Genomic DNA, 14,411 nt, shown 5'->3' with positions numbered 1-14,411 from the left:
AAAGTTTTTTTCCCGCTGTTAGGGATGACACAGCTTTACGACGCACTCAACTCAACACAATAGCAGCGCGCTGCTGCACACGTCATTATTTAGCTCCGCTCACACGATACGCCCCCACCCGCTCGGCTTTTTTCGGAAAGACTCGGAACAGCGCATCTTTCTTATATAATTATAAAAAAAATAAAGACTTTTCGGAGATATGCAGGATGCAATGCTACTCTATAGGTACTCAAGATTGACATGACACTGACTGAAACTGAGTGTTTCACCCCCCCTTTAAAAAGCCGCCTGGCAAAAAACTTGACAAATTAAAAAAAGAAAAAACGTGCATTTTTGGGCCTTTATAACAACCAAACCAACATAAAAGTTACAATATATATTTTTTCTCTTTAGAAAATTGGGACTAAACCGCTCAATTTATATTGATTTGTTATTACGATCTCTTCATGCCTTTGAAGCGTCTTTTTGAAGCGTCAAAGTGGTAGTTGCAGAGCTGTCAATGGAGGGACAGAAATTTCAAGATTTCAATAAAAAGGTCTTTAGTTGTTTTTCAAAGATTAACAAACGGCTTATGGGTTTGGAACAACATGAGGGTGAGTAACGCTCGGGTGAACTAACCCTTTAATAATTGCTGTCAATCTGCAGTTTATCAGTGACTCCTGTTACAATCAATGAAATAATAAAAGGCCATTTCCTACTCTGATTTAAACGCTCTGTTGGAAGGGGCATGTCAGCTGTGAACCGTAAACGCCAGCTACTGTGATTGGGCAACATCATTGTTCATTAACAGTGCAAACACTACGTAAATAAGAAATTCTATTTACATTGTGTTTGCACTGTTAGTAAAGATGAAAGCAATCATAAGAGGGCCAAAATCGAGTTATAATGATGAGATGATTGCAGTCATGTGCTCAAACAGACATTTGTCACCAGCTACAATGTTCATCACTGCAACCTTTTGTAATGATCTCAAATAATTATTTAATTAGTTTAGTGTGTTTTTGTTCATTGTAGATTCACTGATATAATGTACTTTTATATAGAAAATCGTGCTGTGCACAGAATTTTTCTACAGATTTTTTTACAGATTTACTGAGATGAAATCATTTTTCATCAGTTTTTCCTAGCATGTGTCATGTTAGACACATCTGGAATATTTCTTAATTTTGTGATGTTTGGTTTGTGGATGTTTATAATTGGATAAAAAAGTGGGGTGCCAACAGTGATTTCTCATGAAACTGAAGATTTGTATTCTGAGAATTGGTTACAGCATCTTTAAATTCTGTTTCCATTGAATGCAACATAAAATCCAATTGTATAATTTAATTTATAATGTAACAATATTTGTTTAAGTACTGCTTTTTTTACTGTACACTGCAGAGCCTTACACTTTCTCTCTCTGCTTTGGTTTTTGTTGTTTTGTTTCATTTTTATTTTGTTCTCCTTTTTTTCATTTATTTATTTATATTTTCAAGCAGGAACAGATTAAGAACAATCAGGCCTGACTCAATATAAAACTGGTTTTCAGCAGGTTCTTGCTCATGCATTCATTCCAACAGTATTTGTTTAACATTTTTATTTTTTGTTTAACGTTTTTACTATATTATTTAGTAATCTGTTGTCAACCTAAAAAATCTGTATCTGAAAAAGTTAACAAACATGAAGACTTTTGTGCAATGCTTAAAGCTATCAGCTACTTAATGTACAATCATATAGCAATAAGCTATATTGTGCATAATTAAATGTTTGTTAAAATTATGAAGTGTTAGTGTTTGTTTGATCAAATCTCCCATTAAAACAAATTTTAGTTCCTAATCTGAAAAGGTCAGGTTTTTTTGTGTGAATTTCATCAAATGTATAGGTTGATGTAGAGTATGTTTGTAAAGTGTGTATCTGAAACTGTGTGAGTCCTTCAGTCTTTTTTCCGTGTAAATACTGCATATGCGTCGCTGCTCAGGTCGTGTGTTGCAGTGAATCCTGATTCTTCAGCGATCTCCTTCACTCTGTCAGCAAATCCTGACACCTGCTCTACTGAAAGGTCCAACAGGAAGCTGAACAAGAAAAACACAGTGATCATGAGCATTCAATTGAGATTTGCTTACAAGCTGTGTATCAAAATGTAAGTTATTCTGTGTGTGTGTGTGTGTGTGTGTGTGTGTGTGTGTGTGTGTGTGTGTGTGTGTGTGTGTGTGTGTGTGTGTGTGTGTGTGTGTGTGTGTGTGTGTGTGTGTGTGATGACAGACTTACTTTGCTAACTCTATCACCAGAGCAGCATCAGGCGCTGCGATCTCTCTCAGAGAAGAATCGAGCTGATGAACCATACTGAGAAAACACACAGATTGTGTTATCATCAGATTTATGTTTATGCTGATCACACACAAACCCAAATCCCGTTTATGAAAAGGCTTCACCTAGCTGAACAGAAGATGCTGTTGAACAACTTCCTGTATTTGTTTTTGAGAGGAAGTTTGTTGAGTGAGTCTGGAGACAGAAATGACACTTTAACTCCACTCACGTTCAGCAAATCTGGAAAATACAGGAATATAAAGCAAATGTGTGAAACTCAAAGCTATCTGTCTTCTTTAATGCAGCACTGTTTGATTTATTTGTAGCATTTCACTCTCCATGGAGTAGATTAACTATGTTTTGTCGTAATAGGACGTTACCAAGCGCTTGTGTCTGTTGCTCAGGCTCTGTGTGAGTTTGAGAGGAAGGTGGATCATTCTGTGTCTGCTCTTCTGTTGTGAGACTGTCTGTGGATTGACAACAGGAACTTGAAGGGTTTTGTAAATCTTCATTCGGTGAAGCGCTCCCTCTAGTGGCGAGACATTCAAGCAACGCCAGGATGTTCACTTCAGAAATATCCTGAGCCGTCTGAGAAAGAAAAGGTAAAACATGATTATTTACAGGTTATTGCAACACAATATATATATCATGCAATATAAATGACAAGCAGTAAGTTATAAATGTGTTATTGGACAGAAGAATGCAATATGATGTACAGTTTCTTAATGAGGATTTCATTTGTAACTTTGGTTTGGGAGGTAATTAACTACCGATAGTTTCTATCACCTTGACATGTTGATTGTTCTGTTTCTTCAGCAGGTCTTTGTTCTCTGTCTCTATGCCGAAGGACAGATACGGACTGGAAACAATGTCACCCCAATATCCTCTAACAGCGACCCGATCTCCTCTCTGGTACAAACACAAACACACACACACACAGTTGAATGACAGTGTATCATGGATCGCAACTATTATAGTAGACAGTCAATATACTCACATGATTGAACACTCGTGTGGAAAGCAGACTCTGATTGGCTGTTTGATAAAGCCCCTCCCTCATTTCAAAGGCCACACCGCCTTCCCTCCATTTCACATACTGATGTTTGCTAATGACGCCACACTAAGAGAGAAAATCACAGGGTTTTGTTGAACAGCAATGAGAACCTGAACTATAACCATTAAAAGTATTATTACTTTAAATAAATGTTAATTGAAGTAAAATTAAATGTTAAAAAACATAAACTTTAAAGCTACACTGTGTAACTTTTTTAGTTTATTCTTACCTAAAAACACTTAGTTCTTTCAAAAATATAAGTGCTCATTAATGTATATTTCCTTCTTTCAAGTAATAAAGTATTCTCCTAAGTTTATAATATGCCATTGAAAATACATACGGGTGAGGGGTTCGAATGCCGGTCGCCATGTTGCCCCTCCGTCTTGAAAGTACATTAGCCAAAGAGGGACATACCCGTAAATTCAAGCTTTGCCTTTCGCGTTTTAACACTCGATGGCACTCATGGACGAGGTCCAACTGAAAGCCATGTTAATCTTCGGCTAAATTAGCCACCGAAATCGGAATTGAGAGGAACAGAAACTAATATTCACTGTATGGTCATATACCTTTACACCGCTAGATGGGGGAAAATATCACACAGTGTAGCTTTAATATAAATTAATAAAAAGTATATACTAAAAACTCAGATTTGTAACAAAATATGGGCTGAAATAAGTTAAATGTCTGTAACATCCAGTGAAGAGAGTTTTATTACACTTTTATTACACAGAGTTTTATTACTCTGATTGGCTGTCAGGAGTTCAGGTGTATAATGATGTCATGTGATCTGGTACTTACGCCTCTCTGGTGGAGTTTCATGGTGAGATCCCAGTCGAAACACCCCTGTCGTGAGTCGTAGCGAGTCCCCAGGTGCTGCCGAACACGGGCGTCCCAGACCTTACACACACTTGCTGGCACTGACGGCGGCCGTTCCCACAGTTTAAAGATCCGGAGCAGCTCATCTCTCTCCTTAAACTGAGAGGAAACAGCAGAGGAGAGGATATCACTGAGCTGAATCTGATTATGACATGCGGTATAAACACACACACACACATATGAAAGTCTGCTGGACCTTCAGAAGGCTCGTATCAAGGCAAGGATGCATGTGTGAGTCGGAGGACAGAGTGTGTGTGATGGAGAGAGAGAGTTGAGCCGCGGCGTGTTTTAAAGTCTCTTCAGTCTCTTTGCGAATCTCAGAGTTCCCAAAAACCTCCAGAAACACTTCTGTCTTCTCTGAAAAATACAACAATTAGAGCTGAGTATACACAAACATGAATGCAATATGTGACATCATCAGAATACAATAACTTATCTGTAAATATTATTTTTTGGGAGATTTAATTGCATTATTTCTACACATTTACATACCTTGAAACAACAAGAATTGTCAAAATTTAATATATTAGTTTATAAAATGCACATTGTATTATATATTATATTCTGTTTTTAAATGTGTTTATGCATAAACTATGTTGGAAATAATGAGTTATATATACGTATAATTTTTAAAAGAGCAGAAGCGATGTCATATATGAAGGTACGTACTGTGTAGGCTGATGTTCTCAGTGGTCAGAAGAGATAAATATAGTAGTGATAATTGTCTGGCAACAACCTCCATACTGTTCTCAATCACCCAAACCTGCAACACATCTCATCATTAACACATTAACAAACACTAAACTGTTGATTTAGGATGTGGTCATAAAGGCTATTATAATGCTGTATGTAACACACTCTGAGATCAGAGATAGAGATGTCACTCACATGTAGTGTGTCTGAGTCTCTCAGTCCGGTGATGGTCTTCAGGATGTGTCTGGGATCTCCACTGCCCACCAGCAAAACATTCAGCTCTCCATCTGACCTCACTGTCTTGTCTGTATAGATATTACATAAACGTAAAATGAATTTAAATATAAAACAAATGTGTGTGAACATTGATCCATGTTTAATGTGTTTAGTCAGATACTGTGATGGTTGACTATGGCAAGCCGTTTTGACTTTTAATCATTCCCAGAATATGAATATGTGATATTAACAATTCAATCATTACTGGTTAAAATGCTATTTCTTGATCTCAGAAATTGGATTTTTACTAGTAACAATGGCTATTTGTTATATCAAGAATTACACGTCCACTAGTAAAAATGTGAGAAACAAAGCCATTTCAGATATCTGAAATTACTCCTAATTATCAATATCATAAACACATTTTCAGATATCAGGAAAAAACAAATGTAACATGTTGGAATTAAATTACAGATATCAAGAATTAACATTTCATATAGTGAAAATTGAATTCTTGATATCAGGAATTTATATTTTTACTAGTAACAAGGTAATTATTGATATCAAAATTATGATTTTTTTTACTAGTAAGAATTGTATTTCTGATATGTGAAATTGGGATTTCAACTAGTAAGAATTTAATTCTAGATATCAACAATTGAATTTGAATGGCAGCCTATGGTGATATTTAACTAGTGAAAATACAACTAATTTACAGATATCAAGAATTATAGTTTTTACTAGTTGAAAATGAATCCTTATTATCAAGAATTTGATTTCTGCGAGTGATGACGTCATTGTTGATATCAAGAACTTTTTACTAGTGGAAATACATTTCCTGATATCAAAAATAAGCATTGTAACTAGTGAAAATGTAATTGTTGATATCTAGATTTCATATCCGGTGAATGATTAAAAGTCAAAATGGCTTGCCATAGATAGGCTATTTGATATCACAATATTAAAAAAAAATATTACTAGTAAAAATCTGATTCCTGATAATCAAGAATTAGCATTGTAACTAGTTAAAATGCAATTGTTGATACCAAGAATTCATATCCTAGGAATGATTAAAGTTAAAACGGCTTGCCATAGATTTATTATTATTATTATTATTATTATTATTATTATTATTATTTTTATCAGTCTGAAATGTGGTTTATTATGTTCTTTCTGTGTTTGTTAGTGTGATGTGGTTGTTCTTTCTGTGGGTATTAAGTGTTTAGTGTGATGTGGTTGTTCTTTCTGTGGGTATTAAGTGTTTAGTGTGATGTGGTTGTTCTTTCTGAGGTTATTTAGTGTTTAGTGTGATGTGGTTGTTCTTTCTGTGGGTATTAAGTGTTTAGTGTGATGTGGTTGTTCTTTCTGTGGGTATTAAGTGTTTAGTGTGATGTGGTTGTTCTTTCTGTGGTTATTAAGTGTTTAGTGTGATGTGGTTGTTCTTTCTGAGGTTATTTAGTGTTTAGTGTGATGTGGTTGTTCTTTCTGAGGTTATTTAGTGTTTAGTGTGATGTGGTTGTTCTTTCTGTGGGTATTAAGTGTTTAGTGTGATGTGGTTGTTCTTTCTGTGGGTATTAAGTGTTTAGTGTGATGTGGTTGTTCTTTCTGAGGTTATTTAGTGTTTAGTGTGATGTGGTTGTTCTTTCTGTGGGTATTAAGTGTTTAGTGTGATGTGGTTGTTCTTTCTGTGGGTATTAAGTGTTTAGTGTGATGTGGTTGTTCTTTCTGTGGGTATTAAGTGTTTAGTGTGATGTGGTTGTTCTTTCTGAGGTTATTTAGTGTTTAGTGTGATGTGGTTGTTCTTTCTGAGGTTATTTAGTGTTTAGTGTGATGTGGTTGTTCTTTCTGTGGGTATTAAGTGTTTAGTGTGATGTGGTTGTTCTTTCTGGGGTTATTAAGTGTTTAGTGTGATGTGGTTGTTCTTTCTGTGGGTATTAAGTGTTTAGTGTGATGTGGTTGTTCTTTCTGAGGTTATTTAGTGTTTAGTGTGATGTGGTTGTTCTTTCTGTGGGTATTAAGTGTTTAGTGTGATGTGGTTGTTCTTTCTGTGGTTATTTAGTGTTTAGTGTGATGTGGTTGTTCTTTCTGTGGGTATTAAGTGTTTAGTGTGATGTGGTTGTTCTTTCTGTGGTTATTAAGTGTTTAGTGTGATGTGGTTGTTCTTTCTGTGGTTATTTAGTGTTTAGTGTGATGTGGTTGTTCTTTCTGTGGTTATTTAGTGTTTAGTGTGATGTGGTTGTTCTTTCTGTGGGTATTAAGTGTTTAGTGTGATGTGGTTGTTCTTTCTGTGGGTATTAAGTGTTTAGTGTGATGTGGTTGTTCTTTCTGAGGTTATTTAGTGTTTAGTGTGATGTGGTTGTTCTTTCTGTGGGTATTAAGTGTTTAGTGTGATGTGGTTGTTCTTTCTGTGGTTATTTAGTGTTTAGTGTGATGTGGTTGTTCTTTCTGTGGGTATTAAGTGTTTAGTGTGATGTGGTTGTTCTTTCTGAGGTTATTTAGTGTTTAGTGTGATGTGGTTGTTCTTTCTGTGGGTATTAAGTGTTTAGTGTGATGTGGTTGTTCTTTCTGAGGTTATTTAGTGTTTAGTGTGATGTGGTTGTTCTTTCTGTGGTTATAAGTGTGATGTGGTTGTTCTTTCTGAGGTTATTTAGTGTTTAGTGTGATGTGGTTGTTCTTTCTGAGGTTATTTAGTGTTTAGTGTGATGTGGTTGTTCTTTCTGTGGGTATTAAGTGTTTAGTGTGATGTGGTTGTTCTTTCTGTGGGTATTAAGTGTTTAGTGTGATGTGGTTGTTCTTTCTGAGGTTATTTAGTGTTTAGTGTGATGTGGTTGTTCTTTCTGTGGGTATTTAGTGTTTAGTGTGATGTGGTTGTTCTTTCTGTGGGTATTAAGTGTTTAGTGTGATGTGGTTGTTCTTTCTGTGGGTATTAAGTGTTTAGTGTGATGTGGTTGTTCTTTCTGTGGGTATTAAGTGTTTAGTGTGATGTGGTTGTTCTTTCTGTGGTTATTAAGTGTTTAGTGTGATGTGGTTGTTCTTTCTGAGGTTATTTAGTGTTTAGTGTGATGTGGTTGTTCTTTCTGTGGGTATTAAGTGTTTAGTGTGATGTGGTTGTTCTTTCTGAGGTTATTTAGTGTTTAGTGTGATGTGGTTGTTCTTTCTGTGGGTATTAAGTGTTTAGTGTGATGTGGTTGTTCTTTCTGTGGGTATTAAGTGTTTAGTGTGATGATGTGGTTGTTCTTTCTGTGGGTATTAAGTGTTTAGTGTGATGTGGTTGTTCTTTCTGAGGTTATTTAGTGTTTAGTGTGATGTGGTTGTTCTTTCTGAGGTTATTTAGTGTTTAGTGTGATGTGGTTGTTCTTTCTGTGGGTATTAAGTGTTTAGTGTGATGTGGTTGTTCTTTCTGTGGGTATTAAGTGTTTAGTGTGATGTGGTTGTTCTTTCTGAGGTTATTTAGTGTTTAGTGTGATGTGGTTGTTCTTTCTGAGGTTATTAAGTGTTTAGTGTGATGTGGTTGTTCTTTCTGTGGGTATTAAGTGTTTAGTGTGATGATGTGGTTGTTCTTTCTGTGGGTATTAAGTGTTTAGTGTGATGTGGTTGTTCTTTCTGAGGTTATTTAGTGTTTAGTGTGATGTGGTTGTTCTTTCTGAGGTTATTTAGTGTTTAGTGTGATGTGGTTGTTCTTTCTGTGGGTATTAAGTGTTTAGTGTGATGTGGTTGTTCTTTCTGTGGGTATTAAGTGTTTAGTGTGATGTGGTTGTTCTTTCTGTGGGTATTAAGTGTTTAGTGTGATGTGGTTGTTCTTTCTGTGGTTATTAAGTGTTTAGTGTGATGTGGTTGTTCTTTCTGTGGTTATTTAGTGTTTAGTGTGATGTGGTTGTTCTTTCTGTGGGTATTAAGTGTTTAGTGTGATGTGGTTGTTCTTTCTGAGGTTATTTAGTGTTTAGTGTGATGTGGTTGTTCTTTCTGAGGTTATTTAGTGTTTAGTGTGATGTGGTTGTTCTTTCTGTGGGTATTAAGTGTTTAGTGTGATGTGGTTGTTCTTTCTGGGGTTATTAAGTGTTTAGTGTGATGTGGATGTTCTTTCTGTGGGTATTAAGTGTTTAGTGTGATGTGGTTGTTCTTTCTGTGGGTATTAAGTGTTTAGTGTGATGTGGTTGTTCTTTCTGTGGGTATTAAGTGTTTAGTGTGATGTGGTTGTTCTTTCTGTGGGTATTTAGTGTTTAGTGTGATGTGGTTGTTCTTTCTGAGGTTATTTAGTGTTTAGTGTGATGTGGTTGTTCTTTCTGTGGGTATTAAGTGTTTAGTGTGATGTGGTTGTTCTTTCTGTGGGTATTAAGTGTTTAGTGTGATGTGGTTGTTCTTTCTGAGGTTATTTAGTGTTTAGTGTGATGTGGTTGTTCTTTCTGAGGTTATTTAGTGTTTAGTGTGATGTGGTTGTTCTTTCTGGGGTTATTAAGTGTTTAGTGTGATGTGGTTGTTCTTTCTGAGGTTATTTAGTGTTTAGTGTGATGTGGTTGTTCTTTCTGGGGTTATTAAGTGTTTAGTGTGATGTGGTTGTTCTTTCTGTGGGTATTAAGTGTTTAGTGTGATGTGGTTGTTCTTTCTGAGGTTATTTAGTGTTTAGTGTGATGTGGTTGTTCTTTCTGTGGGTATTAAGTGTTTAGTGTGATGTGGTTGTTCTTTCTGTGGGTATTAAGTGTTTAGTGTGATGTGGTTGTTCTTTCTGTGGGTATTAAGTGTTTAGTGTGATGTGGTTGTTCTTTCTGAGGTTATTTAGTGTTTAGTGTGATGTGGTTGTTCTTTCTGTGGGTATTAAGTGTTTAGTGTGATGTGGTTGTTCTTTCTGAGGTTATTTAGTGTTTAGTGTGATGTGGTTGTTCTTTCTGTGGGTATTAAGTGTTTAGTGTGATGTGGTTGTTCTTTCTGAGGTTATTTAGTGTTTAGTGTGATGTGGTTGTTCTTTCTGTGGGTATTAAGTGTTTAGTGTGATGTGGTTGTTCTTTCTGAGGTTATTTAGTGTTTAGTGTGATGTGGTTGTTCTTTCTGTGGGTATTAAGTGTTTAGTGTGATGTGGTTGTTCTTTCTGAGGTTATTTAGTGTTTAGTGTGATGTGGTTGTTCTTTCTGTGGGTATTAAGTGTTTAGTGTGATGTGGTTGTTCTTTCTGGGGTTATTAAGTGTTTAGTGTGATGTGGTTGTTCTTTCTGAGGTTATTTAGTGTTTAGTGTGATGTGGTTGTTCTTTCTGTGGGTATTAAGTGTTTAGTGTGATGTGGTTGTTCTTTCTGTGGGTATTAAGTGTTTAGTGTGATGTGGTTGTTCTTTCTGTGGGTATTAAGTGTTTAGTGTGATGTGGTTGTTCTTTCTGTGGGTATTAAGTGTTTAGTGTGATGTGGTTGTTCTTTCTGTGGGTATTAAGTGTTTAGTGTGATGTGGTTGTTCTTTCTGTGGGTATTAAGTGTTTAGTGTGATGTGGTTGTTCTTTCTGGGGTTATTTAGTGTTTAGTGTGATGTGGTTGTTCTTTCTGTGGGTATTAAGTGTTTAGTGTGATGTGGTTGTTCTTTCTGTGGGTATAAGTGTTTAGTGTGATGTGGTTGTTCTTTCTGAGGTTATTTAGTGTTTAGTGTGATGTGGTTGTTCTTTCTGTGGGTATTAAGTGTTTAGTGTGATGTGGTTGTTCTTTCTGAGGTTATTTAGTGTTTAGTGTGATGTGGTTGTTCTTTCTGTGGGTATTAAGTGTTTAGTGTGATGTGGTTGTTCTTTCTGAGGTTATTTAGTGTTTAGTGTGATGTGGTTGTTCTTTCTGTGGGTATTAAGTGTTTAGTGTGATGTGGTTGTTCTTTCTGAGGTTATTAAGTGTTTAGTGTGATGTGGTTGTTCTTTCTGAGGTTATTTAGTGTTTAGTGTGATGTGGTTGTTCTTTCTGTGGGTATTAAGTGTTTAGTGTGATGATGTGGTTGTTCTTTCTGTGGGTATTAAGTGTTTAGTGTGATGTGGTTGTTCTTTCTGTGGGTATTAAGTGTTTAGTGTGATGTGGTTGTTCTTTCTGTGGGTATTAAGTGTTTAGTGTGATGTGGTTGTTCTTTCTGAGGTTATTTAGTGTTTAGTGTGATGTGGTTGTTCTTTCTGGGGTTATTAAGTGTTTAGTGTGATGTGGTTGTTCTTTCTGAGGTTATTAAGTGTTTAGTGTGATGTGGTTGTTCTTTCTGTGGGTATTAAGTGTTTAGTGTGATGATGTGGTTGTTCTTTCTGTGGTTATTAAGTGTTTAGTGTGATGTGGTTGTTCTTTCTGAGGTTATTAAGTGTTTAGTGTGATGTGGTTGTTCTTTCTGTGGGTATTAAGTGTTTAGTGTGATGTGGTTGTTCTCTATGTGATTGTTAAGTGTTTAGTGTGATGTGATTGTTCTTTCTGTGGTTATAAGTGTGATGTGGTTGTTCTTTCTGAGGTTATTAAGTGTTTAGTGTGATGTGGTTGTTCTTTCTGTGGGTATTAAGTGTTTAGTGTGATGTGGTTGTTCTTTCTGTGGGTATTAAGTGTTTAGTGTGATGTGGTTGTTCTTTCTGTGGTTATTAAGTGTTTAGTGTGATGTGGTTGTTCTTTCTGTGGTTATAAGTGTGATGTGGTTGTTCTTTCTGAGGTTATTAAGTGTTTAGTGTGATGTGGTTGTTCTTTCTGTGGTTATTAAGTGTTTAGTGTGATGTGGTTGTTCTTTCTGTGGTTATTAAGTGTTTAGTGTGATGTGGTTGTTCTTTCTGTGGTTATAAGTGTGATGTGGTTGTTCTTTCTGAGGTTATTAAGTGTTTAGTGTGATGTGGTTGTTCTTTCTGTGGGTATTAAGTGTTTAGTGTGATGTGGTTGTTCTTTCTGTGGTTGTTAGTGTGATGTGGTTGTTCTTTCTGTGGTTTTTGGTGTTTAGTGTGAGGTTTATGGTTCACCTGAGCTCAGGAGGTCTCGTGCTGGTCCGAATCCCCACCAGGTCACACATCCCGCGCCCTCAACAGTCCGACCGGCGCTCATTTTTCACAAACACTACGAAACAACAGGATAACGCCTAAATATTCTGGGGTCCTGTTTAAGAGGACTGTTGTGGATTTAGGTTAGCTAGCACCTGGCTGAATTACTTTGTCCCAAACCTACTTAGCTATAATGCAACTAAATATATATCTTAGTTTTACAGAGTGTCTGTACAAGTATGTGTAGTCTTATTTTAGTATATGACTTACTTACAACATAACTTACATGTAGCAAAGGGTAAATAATCCTCTGTGTAACCTCTCGCTCCTCTTGCCGATTTAACGTAAGGTAATGTTTGGAGTGGACGGCGGTTGCCTGGCAACAAGAAGCGCGCGACTTCTAGAGTGGTAAAATCATAGGGTAAAATGATCCATGGTAGAAGGAAGCACTGAATTCACGGCATCTCAACATTTTAGTTTCAGATTAATTTTTCAGAGTCTAAGTTACTTGCAAAACCTGCCCAACTAGTGTTTCGGTGGTAAGTGCGACGTTGAACGCACTGGGAATCCCTGTTGAAACTTGGATTAAATTAACTTTATATTTGATAGAATTCAGGAAAACATAAGGTCACTCTAAAATAAAAATGTGGGCAGATTGATACGTGTTTTAAGATACAATATCGTATAAATTATGACTTTATGTGCCTGTAATTGTTGCTCTTCTGAGCTGAAGTCTCTTTAAATCGACAGGTATCTGAAACTTAAATGTCTAAAATTTAGTTTAAAAAATTAGTTTTGTTTTTTTAAGTCATACATGCATTCCACTGGATCTCATTTAGAAATATACAAGGCATTTGTTTTTATAGTCGTACATAAATAGGCTATTTAAAAACAACATATAACGTATGAAACAACATTCATAACATTAAAACTAGCAAACAGGAGCATATTGTGTATGTATGTAGACCTATTATTGTTGTTGTTGTTTTTTATTATATACAAAGGATTTGACGTTTCTGTAAATAAGAAAGCTTTCGTTTTTGTTTTTATAAAACTGTCTGTTCTGCCAGTAGAGGGCAGTAACATGCCTCATTTAGATCATTTTAATGCATTTGTAAATGCTTTTGTTTTGTTTGTAAATGTTAAAAGTTCGCTTTATTTTTATTTAAATATAGCAATGTTTGACTATAAGAATTGTGTTTAAAATCATGTTATGTTAAGTTTTATAATAATAATAATAATAATAATAATCAATGTTTTGAACGGCTCAATCTAAAGTTTGGTTTTAAAGGTTTTAGTATAATATAAAGATTTTAAATATTTAAAATACATTGAACATTGAGATTGAGCTGTTTTATTCATGCTGCTAATTTGTTAATATTAAAGTTAACATGATCTATTTAATGAATTAAGAGGTTTGAATGTAATTGTTTTACTGCTCATCAACTTAAGTTAAATGTAAAAATACAATGTGAGGATATATTTATGGACACTTTAATAGTATCACAGGCTATTTTCTAGGCTTACAGTGGATTTTTCATCAGTGTCTCAGATGTGCCGAAATGGCTGAAGCTAAATACACATCAGAAACTAAGCAAGGTAGGTCAAAAGAAAAATCATCTACAACTTTAATGCCTCTGCAAAGTCTCACTGCACATAAAACACTGTTGTGACAAGTACATTTTTTCTTTATTATTATTTTTCTAATTATTATTTTTCTCTTTGTTCTTCAGAGTTGGCCTAGTCTCTTGTTTGCCAGTCTAACATTATATTTTCTGAGCCTGGAGATGAAGCCGTTCTGTCATGTCATCTTGAGCCAGCCGTCAGTGCTGCTTCAATGGAAACTCAGTGGTGTAATAATGAGGATCTGGTCTGTCATTATAAAGATGGACGGATGAAAGTGAGCTATGAGGGTCGAGTGAGTCTCTCGTTGCAAGATCTACACAATGGAAATGTGTTGTTGATTCTCAGAGGTGTCAGGAGGTCACAGAAGGACCACTATATTTGTGAAGTCATTCATAAATCTCAAACCCTGCTGACCCTGGAGAAGACGTCACCTTACCTGTTCATCTCTCACCTGAGACCAGTGCTGTGTCCATGAACATCAGATGGTTTAGTATATGAACGGACAGGAGAAAACAAATGACAACTATGAGCACCGACTGAGTCTGTCCATACAGGAGCTAAAGACAGGAAATCTTTCTCTGACCTTGAGAAAGTTTGAGCTGTCAGATTCAGGGAAATACACTTGTAAGGTTTTTCATGATGGATGTCTGCAGACTGAGTAGTTCACGTACAGGGTAAGGTACCGTTTTAACTGCAGATGCATTTCC

General features: G+C 35.8%; 1 protein-coding gene across 2 annotated transcripts; it reads right to left on the bottom strand.

The window, feature by feature from the left end:
- Positions 1-1,561: 1,561 nt before the first annotated feature.
- LOC137064080 (dynein axonemal assembly factor 3-like) lies at positions 1,562-12,450 on the bottom strand. Of its 2 annotated transcripts, none has more exons than XM_067435413.1 (12): positions 12,365-12,450; positions 12,061-12,206; positions 5,105-5,214; positions 4,886-4,979; positions 4,413-4,573; positions 4,139-4,315; positions 3,284-3,406; positions 3,073-3,195; positions 2,667-2,874; positions 2,412-2,526; positions 2,248-2,322; positions 1,562-2,051 (listed from the first exon to the last, which is right to left on the bottom strand). In XM_067435413.1, the coding sequence occupies exons 2-12, from the start codon at positions 12,140-12,142 to the stop codon at positions 1,913-1,915; spliced, it is 1,407 nt and encodes a 468-aa protein (XP_067291514.1). In that variant the 5' UTR covers positions 12,143-12,206; positions 12,365-12,450; the 3' UTR covers positions 1,562-1,912. The 2 variants fall into 2 exon arrangements, with proteins under 2 accessions (XP_067291514.1, XP_067291515.1); XM_067435414.1 differs by having other exon boundaries at positions 12,061-12,193; positions 12,365-12,445.
- Positions 12,451-14,411: the final 1,961 nt, after the last annotated feature.

The sequence above is a fragment of the Pseudorasbora parva genome, chromosome 24 (assembly GCF_024679245.1).
Source record: "Pseudorasbora parva isolate DD20220531a chromosome 24, ASM2467924v1, whole genome shotgun sequence".
NCBI lineage: Eukaryota > Metazoa > Chordata > Actinopteri > Cypriniformes > Gobionidae > Pseudorasbora > Pseudorasbora parva.
Note: the sequence above shows the minus strand (reverse complement) of the source record. Positions and strands in the feature narration are given on the sequence as shown.

Bases quoted from the DNA above. Each gene is read 5' to 3' on its own strand.
- LOC137064080 (XM_067435413.1), bottom strand. From the start codon at position 12,142: ATGAGCGCCGGTCGGACTGTTGAGGGCGCGGGATGTGTGACCTGGTGG. The intron at 4,574-4,885 runs GTACGTACCTTC...TGTATTTTTCAG, and splicing joins TGAGAACATCAGCCTACACA to AGAAGACAGAAGTGTTTCTG. The intron at 3,196-3,283 runs GTGAGTATATTG...TGTTTGTACCAG, and splicing joins CCACACGAGTGTTCAATCAT to AGAGGAGATCGGGTCGCTGT.